Below are 19,791 nucleotides of genomic sequence, written 5' to 3'. Positions count from 1 at the left end.
GAACGTGGCATTTTCGTTCACGTAATTGAAGTCTCAAATCAAATGCAGGCTTATTCACTCCTTTTTCAACCGACAATTCTTCTGCTTTTGCAATGTATACTGGCCTCCCGAGCGCTCAAAGCGCTTGCTGGAGTTGCACTTTTCACATAGGTAACATTTGTTTGTCGAATTTGCAAGTATTTATTCACCATGTGTCGATACCATAATGGAAAGCCGGTGTGTAGGTTATGAAAAAAGATTGCATAAAGTAGTGAGCGATAATTTTAGCAAATTTCAGAGTCTCTGTAGAAATGGGGGTGAACATTTCATGGGCCAGATATCCGAAATTCAGATTGTATAGGTATGTATTAGCGCTGATAATCGATTCAGCGTGTCAGGTGGCGGGCATTTGGCGTGTCACTTGAAGAGCTGACCGCCGCCTCCACGGTGCGCCGCTGTGGGGCAAAAGGTTTTTGCTTAGCTGGTTGTCGTGCTTTCAATTTGCTCAATCCACGCTTGTCACAGGTTTTTTCGGAAGCCAACGAGCAGCCACTGGGAAGGCGCGGAGATCGGCAAGATCCGGCGGAAACTAGCCCAGCGCCGCTCCCAGCTTGCTCCGAAGGAACTTTGCCTCTCGGCAGAGTGAATCCGCGGCGGAGACGACGAGAAGGTCACGCGTTAGAACAACGGTTAGAGAAAAAACCCTCATCGCCGGTGAATCACGTGACATCGCGGCGTGTGCTCAGTCTTGGTGTTCGAGGCATCTGTGCACTATAAGCCGGAATAGCGCTTGCGTATGTCGTTTGAAATTTTTTTCTAAACCTTCACCACATCATTCAGTTTGCCTGGACTCGCCGAATCTTTTCAGCGACAAACTCTCAATACCAACCACGACTCGGCACTGGAGCGAACTGAACATGCTTTTATCCTTTGACGGGTTATCGACACTTCCTCATTGACAAATCTAATGGAATATAGTAATCAGAAAGTTGTGTAAGAGATAATTAAAAAATAATTATTTTAAAAAAAACAAGACAATATGAGTGCCTCTATCACTCATACTCTGGCAGATAACTTTCGCCATTTTTGTCACTCAGTACCGAATGTCATGTTTAAAGTCTTGTTGATTGTTTTGAGTCGTTAGTGAGATCTCGCATCAATAATTACTTTCCATTAAAAACAAGAAAGGTAAATAATAAACTCCCTTGGTTTAACCGGGATACCTTGCACCTGTCATGCCGAGTGGTAGACCACGTAAATCAAATCATTCTAATCCTGTGCTTCGCGTTTCTTTTGAAAAGCCAAGGAGGAACTTCGTACTCGCACTAAAAATGCTAAAGATTGACATTTTTCAGTCCAACTCCCTATACTACCTAAATCAAATGCTCGCAGGTTCTGGACATCAATTTTACCTAGTGCAACGTGCAGTGCCTTTTTCAAGATTAACGATGCTATTACTAACAACCCCACCGTAGCTTCGAAAACTTTTAACCCGTACTTCCAATCAGTTTTCACGCTCGATAATCATGTAGTCCCAAAGTTTAGTTATGATGTACAAACTAATAAATTAGGCGATATCGCATTAAGTTGTGATGGTGTCTTTAACCTCCTCTTGAATGTCGACACTAAAAAGTGTGCCGGTTCAGATGGTATCCCGAAGTCTTTTCTTATAAGGTACTCCCTATGGACAGCTCAGTGCCTTACTGTAATCTTCCAGAAATCCTTATACTCAGGTGAAGTACCAAGTAAATGGAAGACAGTCAAAGTCCTGCCTTTGGATAAATCAGGCGATAAACAACTCTCTAACTACAGGCCGATATCTCTCACAACCCAGTCATGCAAGATGTTAGAGCACATTACTCACAAGCATATAATCGAATTCCTTAACTCTAATGATGTTCTAACATCTGCCCAGCATGGTTTCCGTCGTGTTTATAGCACTGTAACACAATTAGTCGATTTGGTTCATGATATCGCTTTTAACCTAGACATAGGTAATCAAGTGGATGCCGTCTTTATTGATTTCTCTAAAGCTTTTGACTCTGAAATTCATTCTAAACTACTGGTAAAGTTAAACGTCATATTCACTAATCTCTTGTTTCTTGGATAGCCAGTTTTCTTCGTTATCGCTCACAATTTGTTTCTCTTAGCTCAGTGGAATCAACTCCTGCCGACGTTACGTCAGGCGTTCCTCAGGAACCCGTATTAGGCCCTTTATTATTTCTAATATAATTCAGTGATTTCACTCGTAGCACCTCAACTAATAGCGGACTTTATGCAGATGACTGCGTATTATACGAATCTATTAACTCCATTGATTACAACCACCCCCAATCTATTATTCTTTCAGTGCTGGTGAAAAACGTGGAAATGAACATCAACTGTAGTAAAACAGTCAAGATTTTATTTTCCAATAGACGGAGCCCTCTCTTGTACGATTATTCTCTAGATGGCATCCAACTTAAAAGAGTGTTTCAATATAAATCCTTAGGCGTCATTCTGACAGAACATCTTTCTACGTCTAAGCACATCAAATATAAACGGGAAAGCCCTCAAAATTAGGTTATTTGCGCCGCACTTTAGCTGAGACCCTCCGCAATACTAAACTGCTATTATATAAAACGTTAATTCTCGCTGTTCTGGAATATCCATCTGCTGTTTGGTTCCCCTGCAAACACTGAAATAAGCTCGCTAAATACCCTTCAACAAAAATCTATCCGTTTCATTTGCCAAACTTTCAGCCGCAGTTTCTCACCAACACGGGCTCAACGATCTTTGAACACTGAGCCATTACTTTCCCGTTATCACATTGAAGCCTTAAAACATTTATATGCAAATATACCTCCACCTTTGGTCTTTCTGACTGTAACTATATCGCATTTACTAACGCAAGTTGTACCCGCAGCTCCCACGCCTTGAACATAACACACATTTATGTCCATACTAACATATTCAAGTACAGTTTTTTTCCACGCACAATGGACCTTTGGAATTATTTACCCGGTAACCTTCGTTCAGTATCACTAAGTGATTTTATAGCTATCACTGGTAAGCAATGCGCTAACATTTAAAGCACTTCTTTTTGATCATTCATCTTGTTGTGTATATCTGTGTTTTTAAAGTGTAATGTATCGCAATGTTCGCACTCCCGCTATAGCCCTTTATTGAGCTGCAATATGTGTAAATAAATAAAAATAGAAAAGAAGCTTCTAGTAACTGCTGCAAAGATTATTTGTTTGACACATAAACAACACTTCGCTAGTTTTAAATGAACTTTGTGCGTGATTACTGGGACACCCTCTTTCCCACAGTACGCACTCATTCAAGCCGAAGTCCCCTTCAATATCAGCTGGTGTCGACGGAAACCGTGCTTTATGCTGTGATTATGAGAGTGCGTCTATGGAGAATTTTTGCTTGACTCTGCACCGGAGGCTCCACAGGCCTCCGAATTTCCGTGTTTTATCAGTGCGGTGCCTCAAACTCACAATAGGTACGAGCAGTACACAAAGACGTTGCAAGTGAAAATTAATACCGAGGGTTACTTCCAAAAACATTCGGCCAGTCGTATGATTGGGGTTAGCATGTCAGGCGATGGAGTTGAATAGCCAAACCCTTAAGTTTACCGTAAATCCCTGTACCTATAAATGCCGTAAATCCTGAAGTTAGTAAAACGAAGAAACCTTCCGACATTTCTAACCGAAACTTGCTAAAATTCGGCCGATATTCTGCTGTGTTGGCCAGTGGCTTTCTGGAAGGCTTACACGACATTGATTGGAATGACTGACAGCACTGCCTGCGACGTATGCGGTAGTGAAAAGAACTTCCAGCGTTCACTGTGCCACTGTCGTGGATTTCAGTCACATAGATGAAGCTACCTAACCCACTCCAACGACTGCACCATCACCTCCTCTATATTTTTTTCAAAAATAAAGGAGACTATGACTGCACGATCGACCATTCTCCATGCAGGCGGTGTAACGGTAGCCGAGTCATTGTCCCAGAAGCCACGGGCATGCGCGCACATGCAGCTTCTGGGGGAGAAGTGGTCACTCCCTTGGCCTCCACTGCCGATGGTGGGTATAAATCTAGCTCGCAATAAAGCGCGTGGTTCATTGCCCTGAAACCACGTCGGTGCATTTCGTCGGCACCGCAACAGCCGATACATGCTGTCAGAAGCGTTAAAAGTGATCGTTGCCGACGTAGCAGCGGGCATCGCCGACCAGCCAGATGGGATTTCTGAAGCCACCGGAGCCGCTGCGTTTGACGGGGGATATCAGCAGACGCTGGCAGCTCTTCAAACTGAAGTTTGATCTTTTCTTCACAGCCTCGGAGCCAACCGACAAACCCCGACCGGAGTCTGCAAAGGCTGCGTTGATTTTGAGCATCGCAGCCTAAGAAGGCATCGAAATCTACAACACGTTTGAGTTTGCGGACGGCAAAAGCAAGCTTGACTATACGACGGTGGTCAGGAAGTTCGAAGAATACTGCGTTGCCCAACGCAACGAAGTCCACGAACGATATCTCTTCAGGAAGAGACTGGCAGCAGAAACGAGGAACGATCCGTATCTAAGCGGCGCTCTAAAATTTTAAGCAACGACACTCCGGTTGAAGGGCCGCTCAAGTCATCCGAGGACGAACTGTCTGAAGTTCGAGGGGTTCTGCTCCAAGGGCAGCAAGGTTATAATACCAACTAGCTTGCAACGGGAGGTGCTAGAAAGAATTCATCACCGCCATATGGGAATCAACAAGAACAAATTCAGGGCACGGCAACTCGTTTTTTGGGGCCAGAATGAACTCCGACGTTGAGGCGTTCGTTAAGAAGATGTATGAAATACGCAAACAGCCAACAGCGAGAGCCACTGAAGATGCGCGTGGGCCTATAAAATCCTCGTACCTAGTGGGCGCAGACATCTTCCACTACGGTGGGAAATCGTACTTGTGTTTATACGATGCGTTTATAACTTCCCCGAAAAAGAACTTCTCAAAGACTTGTCAGCGAAGAGCGTCATTGAGTGGACCAGTTCCATTTTTGCACGTTAAGGCATGCCAATGGATGTATGCACTGACAGCGGTCCGCAATTCTCAAGTTATGACTTCGCTGCGTTTGCGAAGCCATACGATTTCAAGCATACCACCTCGAGTCCTCGATTCCCTCAATCAAATGGTTTAGCGGAAAAGGGAGTGCAAATAGTAAAGCGCATCCTAAGAAAACCATTAGACTTAAACAAGACTTCATGTTGGGACTTCTTGCTTATAGGACCACACCTTTAGAGAGTGCGGCCGAACCCCTGCAGAGCTCCTCCAGGGCCGTGCACTTTGCACCACCTTACCCGACTTGCGCTGCAGTCCTGAACACAAGGTGTACAAACATCGTCGAACAAACAGCCCCTAGCGGCCGTTGGTTCCACTACAGAAGGGTGACGTCGTTCGGGTGAGGAAAAGAGCTAAAGTGTGGCGGCAGGCCATGTTTCCCACGTCGTGCGACTTCCTCACCGAGGATGGAAGAGTGCAGTGACGAAACTGGCGGCACCTGCTGCTGACCAGAGACCTCTTTGCTACGGAACTGTCGTATTTCGGCGAGGACGCCAGCTCCGATGATTCAGCTACTTCTCGCATCGGCATACCGCAGTTTCCTACGCCCGTGCCACAGCTCAGCCAGCGCCTCCGGCGTCCGGGCGCCCAGGCAGTACCACACCAATACGAGCTCTGAGGAGGTCGACACGACAACGAGACCACCTCGTCACCTCGCGTACAAGGACATTGCACAAGTGGCTTAACTGTACAAAACAAGCGCTTTCTATAACAAACAATTTGTGTGAACGGCATACCACATTCAGGGATTGGTGACTTCACTTTCTTTTTGTTTTGTTTTCCTAACGAAGGAGGATGTAACGGTAGCCGAGTCATTGTCCCATAAGCCACGGGGCATGCACGCACATCCAGCTTCTCTGGGAGAGCAGGTCACTCCCTCACCCTCTACTGCCGATGCCGGCTATAAATTAACTCGCAATAAAGCGCATGGTTCATTCCCCTGCAACCCTGTCGGTGCGTTTCATGCGCGCCGCAGTAGCCGATGCAGGCGGTACTGCTCGTCCGCCCACAAGGCTGTGAAAGCACTTTGTCTCTTGAGGGTGACAGGTCTGTGCGAACGCCTTTCACTTAGGGGTGCCCTGCGCGCACATTCTCGAACTCGCTGCGTCTTTCCTTTTTCTCTGTCTCTTCCGAACCTTTCAATTTACTTTTCCCTTCACCAAGTGTAGAGTACTCAACCAGACGCATTCTTGGTTAACATTCCTACCTTCTCCCTTTCGTTCCTTCTACGGCCGATTTATTCGAATATATTTTTAGGTGGCGCATATTGAGCTATATTAGTGCACTGCAGTGAAGTTCTAAAGATGGCTGAAAGGGCAATGGTAAATATTTCTGCACATGATTCGAGCAACGTAGCGCAGTCTCTGATATTTTTTTTAATATCTTGCGGCGGATAGGTCTTAGGCTGGACTGTTTCATGAGATGCAATAAATTGCGGGAGCAATCACTATGTTTAAATAAGTGACGCACAAATGGGCTGAATAAATACTAAAAGGAGTACTGACAAAATATTTTCATGTTTTGACACTTGCTCCGGCTCACTAGGTCATTAGCTATGCTGCTACACGGGCCTCGGTAGACGTCCCGATGTATCATAGGTGTCGGCTAAGCAAGTCGGAGCTATTGTCAAAACACCGAATTGTCTTCCTCCGAGGCGATAATCTACTGTGTGATGACGTCACGATACAGTAACTACTTGGGAAATAAAACCGGAAGTGGCTGTAGAAGTTCTATTATATTAGAATATTTAGGGCAATCAAAGGCGTCCCTGTATGTTTTGCTGGAGGTAACGGCTATAGTACTTCTACGACCAGCGGAAAAAGATGAATAGTCAAAAATATTATGTCAGTACAAATTTATAGGGGTCCTGAGACCGTATTTAACCCGCAAAGTTCTGCTTCACACTTCGTAAATTCTGCATCACAGTTCGTTTCCCGTGTGAACTCGGTGCGAGCACCAAAACAATTACGCAAATTGAAGAGAGCAAACTAATATTTTCCAACTCACAAATTCAAAATAAACGGCTACTACAAAAACAAGAACGAAAAAACAAACAAGACATACCCTCTTGCATTTCACTCACCCAGAGTAAAATTGCAACGCTTACAATTGCTTACAATTGCAACGCGGCTTTCATTTAGCAGTAGCGGAAGCTGTCCTTCCATTGTGGCCCTTCCCATGATAACGCGTAGCCGCACTTTCTCAAGGACGTCGTCATCTTAGTGGAACACTGGTAGCGATACCTTCTGTGGATTTCTTCAACTACAACACCTGATCCCCTATGAAAATGGTCATGACCTTTATGTTTCCTGTATGTTTCCTTCTTGTGCCCTGTGTGACCTTTATGTTTCCTTGTCCTTCATGTGAACTCGAGGAAACATACTTTGTGTTTACGGCATGTTTACTCATCCTTTCTTAGAACTCGAGGAAACGAACTTTATCTTTCCTGTAAGATGTGTCCTTTGTGTTTACGACAGGATGTTACCTGTGTGTGCACTCCATGTTACCTCGCTGTGTACTCCCTCTGTGTTTAAGGCAGGATGTTACCTGCGTGTGCACTCTATGTTACCTGGCTATGTTACCTGGCCGTGTGTACTCTATGTTACCTACCGTATGTACATCCAGATAACGTATAGTGCACCCAGTGATTACCTTTTAACACATCCTAGAGATAGATCATCTGCCTGAAAGATGTATTAACTATTGGCGTATCCAAGTAGAAAAACATGGGGGGGGGGGTGCCTGCCTCCCCTTCCCTATCTATCTTGGCCGCATCCGATGCATTGACGGTCATGCGCCATCAACAGTGCATACGTTGTTGCAAATGGGTCGCAAGCCCCGAGGGTAGCGTTGGCCTGGCGGCCTGGGGCACAGCTGGAAGCATCCGAAGGTCCTGGCAAAGCATGAGTCGAGTGCTAACAGAACAACTTGTTTATTGTAGCATCGCAAAAGAGCGGCCGGTCAGGTCGACCAAAGTGGAGAGACGGGAGAGCACGTTACTCGACGGAAGAATTCGAAGCCTCTCACTTGGCGTCCGGGGGCAGCTGCTTTTATTCTCTCGGAGTCGAGGGCAAGAAGGAACGGCTCGGATGATGCGCACGTGACGGAGCGTACGGACACGTTGAGACAAGAAGTGACGCATCCGCCGGGCCGGCGCCGGTCAGACCTCCTCGCTTCACAGTTGGGGAGCTCCTCTCCCCGGCTGCCGCGCTTTCACAAGCGTGGGCACCAACATGCACACGCACTCACACACACACACACGAAGACACGTGGCATTGAAACATGCCTGGACGCGCTTGTCGGGAGGCGTTGCGGCAGCGCTGAACTGGCCAAAATATCCGCCGCTTTGAACGAAGCCCCGGCGTCCGTTGCATCCGCGCCGGCTATACCGCACGTCGGATGCGAAACGTAACAGACCGCCCCGCCGGGAGAAGGAGATCCCGGTGGTCGGGGACTGCATCCGCTGCCCGGAGGGATGTCGCTCGATGATTCTCATAACCGAAGTCGGTCGTCCCTCGGCGTTTCTTGAGCGCAGCGCACCGAGAAGGCCACGTTCTCACGTTCAGGTTCACACAGGACACTGCAAAGTGACTTCGGGAGAGTTGCCATTTTTGTTCTCATTCCCAGCAAGCGTTAGAACTACGCCGAAACTCAACCGCTCAGTCAGCAAGCACGACACAACCCTCACCATGCCATGCCAGCCTCTTTCCCCTTTTATACTACTGCCTAGTTCCTTACAGTAGTCTAGCAGCACTCAGAACGCGTTCACAAATTGGAAAAGTGCACTAGAAAGCACGTCATGACTTTGAACCACTAAACAAAAGCAATATGTTAAAAATCCTGCCTCAGGAAGAAAAACATCAGTAACAAATAACTTTGAGGCTGATTCCTACGTTAGGGGCCTCGACTTAAGCCATCGGCGTTACCGTTGAGACTCCCCTTTTCGTAACGCACCTCAAAGGAATATTGTTGCAAAGCGAGGCTCCAGTGCAGGAGGCGGCCATTTTTGGAAGAGATGGTCTGCAGCCATTGGAGAGGGCAGTGATCCGTCTCGAAGCATGCGAAGCGGAGACCGCAGCGAGCGACCGTACACCAGCTCAGCTGGCGAAAACCCCGTAGCCGCATGCGGGGCGGTCCTCAATGCAAACATCACCCCAGGCAGACACAGCTCCCAGTCAGTTTGTTGCTCAAACCACAATGCTCTCAACACGCGCTTCATGACGGAGTTGAGCTTCTCAACGGAATTCGACTGTGGGTGGTACACTGAGCTGTGTAACAGCTTTACCCCACACGCTTCGAGAAAGGCTGTCGTCAAAGCGCTAGTAAACACTGTGCCCTGATCTGACTGGATTTCCGCAGGAAAACCAACTCGCGCAAATATGGACAGTAGTGCATTGACTATCTCAACTGAGCCGAGTTCTTTAAGCGGCACTGCTTCAGGGAAGTTAGTGGCTGGGCAGATCACAGTCAAAATGTGTCTGTACCCCGTGGCTGTTACCGGCAGAGGTCCCACTGTATCAATAACGAGCCGTCTAAAAGGCTCCGTAATGATAGGTACCAACTTCAACGGCGCCCTCGATTTGTCCCCTGGTTTGCCCACCCGCTGACAGGTGTCACATGTCTGCACAAAGTGGTCTGCGTCCCGAAAACACCCTGGCCAATAGTACTCTTGCAAGAGACGGTCCTTAGTTTTCTTAACTCCTAGGTGTCCGGACCACGAACCCCTGCATGCGACAAGCGCAACAGATCCTGACGATAGCATTGAGGCACGATCAGCTGATCGAACTCCACTCCCCTGCGGTCTAGATACTTCCGGTACAGGACCCCACCTCTTTCCACAAAGCGAGCTTTTTTCTTGGCGATACCTTCCTTGACAATGCAGCGTATGTTTTCTAGGCTGCCATCCTTTTTTTGCTCGGCTATCAAAGCCGCCCTGCTGACTTTTAGCAACCTATTAAGTCCGTCTGACGTAGGCGCGATGAGCAAATCTGCAGATAGCTCTTCTAACTTTCCCGCATCGGTAATTTCCTCTCCAGTATCTGGTGCCTTCAACGCTACAGGCTCAATTTTATTCAGTTCGCACGTGCTCTGAATATCAGCTTGCTGCGCCTCCGACCCTTTCTCATTTTTCGACAACGTCGGCCCCGCAACTACCGCCTTTGCAGCGAGCTCCCGAACTCTCGATCTGGTTAAGGCCTGAACGCTAGCCTCACCAAATAAAAGCCCCTTCTCGCGCAGGAGGTGATCGGACCTGTTCCAAAATAGGTACGGGTACTGGGGGGGCAGCATAGATGACACTGCGGCCTCCGTCTCAAGTGCTCCGAAAGGTCCTTCAATAAGCACTTTTGCTACGGGCAGACACACGCTATGAGCTTCCACGGCTTGCTTGATCCATGCGCACTCGCCCGTGAACATATCGGGTTCTACGCAAGAGGGCTGAACTACATCCATTGTAGCTGCGGAATCACAAAGCCCTGGGCACTCTTTCCCGTTCACGAGGAGGTCTCGCATGTAAGGCTCGAGAAGCTTCATGTTCTCGTCAGTGCTGCTTAATGAGAAAAACACGACTTTTGCTTTTGTTTCTGGACACTGCGCCGAAAAGCGACCCGGCTTCTGGCACGTATAACACACGCGCGCTTGCCTCGTCTCGAACCGCTTTCTGCGTTCGGCTTCGGCTGCCGCCGTCTCCTTACGTTCGGTCGGACTGCTTTCACTCGCATCCGCACTACGTGTGTCCCCCCTTGCTCTCATGGGTGTGAACTTTGGCCTCTCAAACTTGGAGCCAAATTCACCCTTTTGACCGTCCTTAGCTCCGCGAGCCCTACGCGTCACAAACTCCTCGGCTAGCTCGGCGGCTTTAGCCACCGTAGTAACGTCTGGCCTATCCAAGACCCAGTACCGCACGTTCTCAGGTAACCGACGATAAAACTGTTCCAGCCCGAAACACTGCAGAACTTTCTCGTGGTCACCAAACGCTTTCTCTTCTTTGAGCCACTCCTGCATGTTTGACATAAGCCTATAGGCAAACTCTGTATATGACTCACTTCTGCCTTTCTCATTTTCCCGAAACTTCCGGAACGCCTCCACTGACAGCCTGTACTTTTTTAGCAGACTCGATTTCACTTGGTCGAAATCCTCCGCCTCCTCTCTCTTCAAGCGAGCGACTACGTCGGCCGCCTCGCCGGGTAACAAAGTGAGCAAGCGCTGTGGCCACGTTTCCCGAGAGAACCCCTGCTTCTCGCACGTTCGCTCAAAGTTAACCAGGAACAAACCAATGTCCTCTCCAAGCTTAAACGGCCGCATCAGGTCAGTCATTTTGAGCGATACTCGTTCTCCTGCACCGTGTGCCTGACTTCCATGACGAGCGCGTTCCATCTCTACCTCGAGACGCTTCATTTCCAAAGCGTGTTGACGGTCGCGCTCCTCTTTCTCTTTTTGCTCTTTACGTTCGTGCCCCTCTCCTCAATAGTCTCAAGGCATTCCGACAGCTCGTCATCCTCAGCTTCTAACTCAAGAATAGCCCTTAGCAGTTCTCGTTTTCTGAGTTTGTCTGAGACATCCAGACCCAACTCTCTTGCAAGCTCCAGCAATTTCGGTTTGCGCAACAACTTCCAATCCATGGCTGCTCTGAATGCTGCTTTCTCTGCTGCCTACTATTGTCTTGCCGCAAACTAACCCGGCAGCAACGACAATCACAATTACCAGCTCTGTTTCTGACACTAACAAAAGCCTGGCAAAACTCAGAAGAAGAAAGTCCCGCACTCACCAAACCTCGCAGCCAAGAATTCAGCGCAGTCGTTCCGCTGCAGGCAACCAGTCATCACACAGGGCTCGTTACACTGCTCCCGGATGGTCGTTGTGCTGCTCAGCATACAGTCGACCGCATATCTTCGCTGCTGGCCTCCGTTGTCGCGATCTCACCGCTGGCAAACAGTTGTTGCCAATGGGTCGCAAGCACCAAGGGTAGCGTTGGCCTGGCGGCCTGGGGCACAGCTGGAAGCATCCGAAGGTCCTGGCAAAGCAGGAGTCGACTGCTAACAGAACAACTTGTTTATTGTAGCATCGCAAAAGAGCGGCCGGTCAGGTCGACCGAAGGGGAGAGACGGGAGAGTATGTTACTCGACGGAAGAATTCGAAGCCTCTCACTTGGCGTCCGGGGACAGCTGCTTTTATTCTCTCGGAGTCGAGGGCAAGAAGGAACGGCTCGGATGAGGCGCACGTGACGGCGGCCTACGGACACGTTGAGACAAGAAGTGACGCATCCGCCGGGCCGGCGCCGATCAGACCTCCTCGTTTCACAGTTGGGGAGCTCCTCTTCCCGGCTGCCGCGCTTTGACAAGCGTGGGCACCAACATGTACAGACACTGACACACACACACGAAGACACGTGGCATTGAAACATGCCTGGACACGCTTGGCGGGAGGCGTTGCGGCAGCGCTGAACTGGTCAAAATGTCCGCCTCTTTGAACGAAGCCCCGGCGTCCGTTGCATCCGCGCCGGCTATACCGCACGTCGGAGGCGAAACGTAACAACGTACATCAAAGCCTCATGCAGCGAATTATCTCTCACGACAAATAACGATTGCGCGGCGGCTGGATACGCGGTGGCACTGCGCGCAGTGTTCGATGGCTTGCGTTACATGACCCGAAAAAGAGGCGGACGCCTCCGGGGCCAATCAGCTGCTTTGCTATGAGCGTATATGAATATACAACCTACCATTTAAGTAGCTGTTCGTGGTGTTATATTGCTTTCATGATAGCATCATTACACGTAAATATAATACGTCCGTTACGATTATCTCTGCATTACGCTCGTTAAGATTTCTTCGCAGCTGTCAGCGGAAAATAACGCTGCCGCCTCCAAAGCTGAACTGGAGCTCACGCTAGCTTTCAGAACCCCTATTTCGAAAGAATGTAGTAAAATTGAATATCTATAACGTTTCTCATACTCTAAACCGGAAAAAAAAATATATTTAACATTGGGAGGCACTGCTCCCTCAAAACCGTGGTCTTCTAAGCACTTTTTGACATGTTGCTTTTTCTACGCTATTTCTTTTTTCAGCCCTCGGCCTGCTATGATACCTTATCTCTACTACTCACACAAATTATACACAAAAGTTCGCTCACTCACCAAAGCAGAACCGGCGGTCGATGCTAAAAGTGCGTTTCTTTTCAAAACTGCGAGTGATTGCTGTAGCAAGGTAGCAAAGTGGGCGAGTTCGTTAGGATTCATCATACTTTCAGCAACAACGTAAAAACAACGCGGAAACATGGAAGAAACACTCCGAAGAAACAGCGTCGTGTTTGTTCCTCTTGTCCGTGTCGCTTTTGTGCTGCTACCGCAAGTACGAGTAACTGCTATGTTGACATTAGCGGGGGTATAGTACATCAGCGCGGATCGCGCAAATGCTTGCTTGGGCGTACAACAGAATAATTTATAATTCTCAGTTGGCTGAGTATCAAAGTTGTGTGCGGAGTATGGGCGTATCTGTTTGATTACTCGAGCATGCAAGCAGTACGGCTGTTTCACTTTGGCCGAAGCTCTAGCTGCCGCGGCAAGCCAGCCATCGCCACGTTTTGTCGCCTTGATTCCTTACGCTACGAGGAAATATTGTTCCACCTATTCAAGATAAGGCCTCACATTTTCAAAAACATGCCAGTGGGCGCCATAAGAAGCGTGTATATGTGTGGTGATCCCGAATTTCGGATCGGTGGGTCTCGCAGCTATTGCGGCTCCCCGTAAACGGTCCGCCATCCCATGCAGACGGAGCTGCACATGTTGCGCGCTGATTGACCCGTGTCCGCCGGCAAAAGTTCGCGCATAGTTCGTCTAATATCTCTGTATATGCTTAAAAAAACAAGGCAGCGCACCAAGGCACTTTAAACTAAATAAGTTGTGTTTAAATACCAGCCTTCCTTCCAGCTACGACTTGCCCTCAGTAACAAAATTTAATCTCGAAGGCCGTGCTTTTGCAAACTGCACGCCCTAGATGCAAATGTGGATCTCGGAGGCTAAATTCACTTGTTAACCGCAGTGCGGCGCTGCCGCAGTGGCTACCGGATTTGGATTTTGTGGCGGATGGACATGCTTTTCGAGGCTCCGTGGCGACCACGAAATCATAAGTTTTTGTGCATGCTTTGAGCTTGCTTCTGTTTTTTATTTGCTAGTTTTTTTGCATTTAAATAGTAATTGGGGAGTTTTCCTTTTCTTTCCTTCTTTTTGTCTCTCGTATTTCGGGTGCGCGGGTGTGCTTCGTGTACATTTGTTCTGCAGGAAAATTAGAGCGTCCTTTCGTGCCACGTGTTCCAACACGTGCAGCCGGGTGGGACGTTGAGTGTTTGTAGACTTTAAATAGTAGCTTGGAAGTGGCAAGACAAATAGCTATTAGCGGTTTTACTGTGCGCGTTTGGTAGAAAAGTGAGAGCGTGGCCGCGTGGTTGAGCGCGTGCGAGAGCGTGTCATACCTTCGGTCTCCGCGACATTGATTGTTTTTGAAACAGTGGTGAGAGTTGCTTTGCGGCATTTTGAGGATTTGGATCCTGTGCGTATCGTTTTTTTCTAAAAGGCACGTGCTCTGCATTGATATAGTATTATAGTATTTGTAAAAAGCCGTGCAAGACATGACGAGAAAGCCGGTTAAGCAGGCAGTCATGAGGGGGGGGGGGGGGTCCCTCAAGGCAGATGAGGAGACGGGTGAGACTGGAGAGGGTGTCGAAACAACCGGCACACAATGAGATGCCGACACTAGGCTGCAGAAAATGGAGGCTTTCCAGGAAGAGCTTCTCAAACACGTGCAAGAGCTCAAAAATGAGCTAAACAGGGAGCGTGAGTCACGGAAGGTAGTTGAAAAAAGACTTGAAGCAGCCGAGGAAGAGCTGAACAGGGCCGCCATTGTGAAGGAGAATGTGCGTGACAATGGAACGCAGACCCCCGACGCGACACGCGAGGGAGGGTCAGAGAAATACGTCGAACGCACACAGGGTGATGAAGGTTTAGCTGGAAAGAGCAGCACCTACCTTGAGGCCGCTAAGCGGAAAAAGCAGGAGCCCAGGGGACAATGCCCCTTGTCGAGTCCGAATCACGTGAAAAATGACAAAGGGAAGCAGGGAGAGGTAGGAGAAAGGGAAAGGGTGATTATCGCTGGCGATTCAAACCTGGCTGGGTGCTCAAAAGCAGTTGTGGAGAGGGTGAAAGGCGACAAAAGAGTGGCGGTAGGGACATTTTCAGGGCGCACACTGGGTTCTGTCATGGCGCGAGCAAAAGAAAAGCTCGCGGAAAATGCCCACGTGCACAACCTCGTCATAGTAGCAGCTGGGCTAAATGACGTTCTAAACAGGAAAGGGCCAGGACTAGCCCAGTGCTTGGCGAAGGGGGTGGACGACTTGCGCGAGCTATCCCCTCAGGTGCAGATCGTGGTGTGCACGGTGCCGGAGGTGCCTGTGCGTGACAGTCACGTACAAAGAGCCTTAGTGGCTGCTAATGAGGCAATATGGAAAATGAGCCGAGAGAAAGGCTTCGAGGTTGTCGAAGTAAACAGGGAAGTGAGAAGTTGTGGTGGTTTTAAACGAGACGGGATCCACTTCAATTACAGGTTAGCACGAGAAGTGGGCTGGCGACTTGGTGGTCGCGCTGTTGCTTCTTTAGGGGGCCCGCGGGCCCTCAGGAGGTCAGAGTAGATAGTAAGGAAGAAGGTCCCCTAGGGGAACATCAGAAGAGCATCGCCGTCGATGATAGAAAAAGGAGGAAAACAAGAAAAAAGAGCTCGCCATGCAATAGGCTACATAAACATGCAGGGCGGCAGAAGGAAGGAAAAGTGGGCAGAGATTGAGGAGCAGTTACACAGAGAACAAATAGGGGTGTATGCGGTTACAGAAACGCACCTTAGAGACTCAGAGGAGCCGCCAGTTATTGAGAATTACGTTTGGGAAGGGTGCACCAGAACTAAGTCGGAAAGAAAGGGAGGGGGAGTCGGAACGCTCATCCATCAGGGAGTCAAATGGAAAAGAGTAAATTCACAATGTTAAGAGCATCTTTGGTTATCAGGTACAATGAGTGGGAAAGAAACTTGGCTGGGCGTTACGTATTTGTGGACCGGAAAAAAATTGCACAGGGAAGAATAAAGAGTTAGTGGAATGCATATGCGCTGATATTAAGGGTTTCGGGATTGGTGCTGAAATTGTCCTATTAGGTGACATGAATGCCCACATACAGGATTTAGATGGCTATCCCAACAATAACGGGAAGTCAATGCTGGGCCTTTGTGAGCAACATAACCTCGCTGTCATGCATGAACTCGTTGTCGTGAATACAGGGCCTAAGTGTGAAGGGCTGATCACGTGGGAAGTGGGAAACCGGCAATCGACCATTGATTACTTTCTGATGATAGAAGGAATCCATGATAAGGTAAGAGAAATAGTCACTGATGAGGAAGGGCATAGCAGCATAGGGAGTGACCATAAACGCATCATATTTAAAATGGGATATGTAGTTGGGAAAGAGTGCAAGGAGCGCAAAATGGCCAGTCCAAATTTGAACGCTGAACAAATAGCAAATATAGTCACTGTAGTCGAGGAAGAACTTGGCAAATGGCCAAGTACAGAGTGGGAATATGGTGAGCTTCTAAGTATAATAACGACAGAAATACGGAAAGAGAAACAACATGTTCGTTGGAAAGGAAGAAAGAAACCTAAAAGCTGGTGGAACACTGAGATACGAGAAGCGACTGCCGAACGACAGAAAGCATCTCGAGAGCACAGGCAGGCAAAGAAGGCGCAGTTGCTGCAGTATGAAGTAACCAGTAAATGGGAAATATACCAGGGGAAGAAGTCTATGGTTCAAATACTGGTGCAAGCAAAATTAAAAGGTGAAAGTGAACGTTGGTTGTCAGAAATACGTGAGAAAAAGAAGGCCGCACCTAGAATATTTTGGAACCACATAAAACTATTAGGCAGGAAGTCAACAACAATACAACAACATATCCTAGACGAAGATGAAAACAGACTGGAAGGAGAAGCGGCAATAAATTACATCCGAAATATAACAGCCAAATCTTTCCAAGCCAATGACGAGGTTGTATTTGAAGAAAAGAAGAGCATGAAAGAGACCCAAGTGGAAAAGGAGCTGGTGCTGACAAAGTTCAAACTTTTTTACGTTACGTAAGTAATGTAATGCTTAAGGGGGTGTTTGCTCACAACTGTTCACGCGTCTTTGAAATGGGGCAGCGCATGTTTTCAATCGTGTTCAGCGCTAGTGTGCTATCCCTGACTTCATGTGATTTATTTTTATCATGGGTTTTACGACCATTATCGCATAGTGCTGTGAACATAAAGGAGTTTTAAGTGACATCACATGGTCTGCCAGAATTCCACGAACTAAATGCAGAGTAGAATATTATTGGTACTAAGGGTTCGATAGACAAACACAGTGTTGTGGAGCTTGATACTGTGCCCTGTGATGTTCAGCTGCATCTCTGCCCGTTTTTCGCGCTCTTAGTTTTAGCATTGGTACGCAGGGTTCTGTGCAAAGTTGGGACCAATGAATGTGTATATACGTCTGCGATAACTTCACCGCAACACATTTGTGTAATGCGATGAAGCAAACAGTGTATTGTGGTGACGGGATGTATGGCAGCCCTAGTTGCAGCTTTGATGTCCCCGTAACCCTGAAGATACTGCCCCGCCCGCTTTACTATAATCTCAGGTGCTCTCGAACTCTCAGTTCGCCGTTATTCTTATTTTCACATGCTGAATGGTCCCACTGTTGCCAAATGCTTTGACAGTGTCAGACCTAACAGTTTTAGAATGAAATGGCCAATACAACAGCCCACACCTTCACTTTAACAATTTTGTTAGGACTGTCAAACTAATCTTGCAGCACAGCAAAACAGCGTAAACACCTCAAGAGTTGATTAGCAAGTAATACGGGAAAGTACAAGTCTAGTGGCCAAGGGTGTGGTGAAGTGCTTTAAACACTCAACCGACACACCTTGTGCTTAAAAATTTCTAGCATATTGATGCAGGTTGATCAGACTTACTGCGATATTGGTTGATTTACGATGAAAATAATAGTACTGCATAAGAGGACTAAAGCGACTTGTGTGCTTCTTGGTTACGCAAATCACATGGGTGCCAAAAATACCCAAACAAGGTGCTTGCTTACGCATGCTGCTTGCGTCCACTAATCTAAAGCTCTCTAATGTCAGCAGTATAAAGAGAGGCTGTAAAAATAGGGCTTGGAACTTCACAACTCCGATTTTGTTTCTTCTATACTCATACAACCTGAACACTACGCTGTCGTAACAGCATCTGCCTAGCTCATTGCCACATTTTGCGACAGAAGCAGTGATCACTCACAGTTGCTTGTCCTAATATTACTCCATGAATTCTTTCAACAGTTCATTTTTTAAGCACGAAGCGTAATGCCCAACTAGACAATCAACCACGCAATAAGCCCCTAGAAGTAGCTAAAAATCGGCAGCATTCTGAAGTAAGCTTGATTTGCAGCTCCTAAAATTGGCTGTTATTGAATTAGGGGAAGGAAAGAACAGCTTGAATAAACATATGTCTCATCAGTGTGTGCTGCAGGCTAAGCAAGTGAAAGGAAGCCGTTTTGGCATTGGTCAACCTCTGTCCCAAAACCAGGCACCGCAGCCGAGGCGACTTCACTTGGCTTTGACATTTTCAAATTCACTTTCCCGAGCACAGAACACTCAGTCGAGGTGAGCTCAATGCACATCACCCACAATGGGGATGCAAAGACTGTGAATGCAAAGGTAGCCAGGAGAATGCCACCTTGACGAAGCAGACACCACAGACCTCAAATTAACAAATGTCACCAATTATCCCCACTGCTACACCTTCCATTAAAACCAGAAGGGCAGTAGACTTCCCTAGCATGGGCAACTGAGGCCTTCATCCAGTGTCAGTGCGACTGTGCCCCAAGAGGCAGCGACCATTATCCAGTATAACACTTGGTGTAGGGGTGACAATGCGCCACATTCACAAAATCAGGATTTCAGGCTGGGACCATTTCTGTATGCACTTGAGTCTGCAGAATGTGAAGGTGTTGAAGAATCCCTGGCAACACGCATCCTTTACACACTGCAAAGAGCGACATGCGAAATAGAGCTTACTGGGGCAACATCCAGCTCTGACAAGCACCTGCTGCAACTTTGGGGTGAGCAAGCCAAGCTGCATACTGCATACTTTAATTGTGGCTGCACGCGACAAACCCTGATCAATGTTCTGCACAAGACTGAGCAGGCAGAATGTCATGCTAAGAAACTTGCCAGAGACTAGTGGTTGGACCACTGCGCGTCATTTGAACGTATAGGTCTCACTAAGCTGTAACAGTCTCGGCTATAACAGCATGAACCAAATACTGTAATACTGTTGAAAACACGCTGCTCGATTTTCAGTACACATCTGAGAAATTTGAGGAACAAGCTGCAGATGCTTTCCACAGTGAGTTCCATCACAGTGAGTGACCATCACCCGAGTTGTACGCACCTTAATGACCACTTGCCAAGGAAGGAATGGAAAGCCTCTATATACGATGGCAGAACCTGTTGTTGCTCTCGAGCATGTCAACACTTAAAATGCACGTGGCAAAGATGGAGTCATTTTGCAGATGTTGAGGAATCTTCCCGAAACGAGGAAGCGAGCACTATTGCTTGTAATCAATGAAATCTGGAATATTGGAATTCCCCACAGAGTGGCAAC

The 19,791-nt window shown here is 47.8% G+C and overlaps 1 protein-coding gene across 1 annotated transcript in view; it reads left to right on the top strand.

The window, feature by feature from the left end:
- The window catches only part of LOC142573131 (uncharacterized), an 83,190-nt gene extending 80,022 nt beyond the window's left edge, over positions 1-3,168 (top strand). The window contains exon 9 of the mRNA XM_075682665.1: positions 505-3,168. Coding sequence (XP_075538780.1) covers positions 505-625 — 121 coding nt within the window. The 3' untranslated portion in view covers positions 626-3,168. The remainder of the gene's footprint in view (positions 1-504) is intronic.
- Positions 3,169-19,791: the final 16,623 nt, after the last annotated feature.

The sequence above is a fragment of the Dermacentor variabilis genome, chromosome 2, assembly GCF_050947875.1.
Source record: "Dermacentor variabilis isolate Ectoservices chromosome 2, ASM5094787v1, whole genome shotgun sequence".
Classification (NCBI taxonomy): Eukaryota; Metazoa; Arthropoda; class Arachnida; order Ixodida; family Ixodidae; genus Dermacentor; species Dermacentor variabilis.
This window is presented reverse-complemented; position numbering and strand designations above follow the sequence as displayed.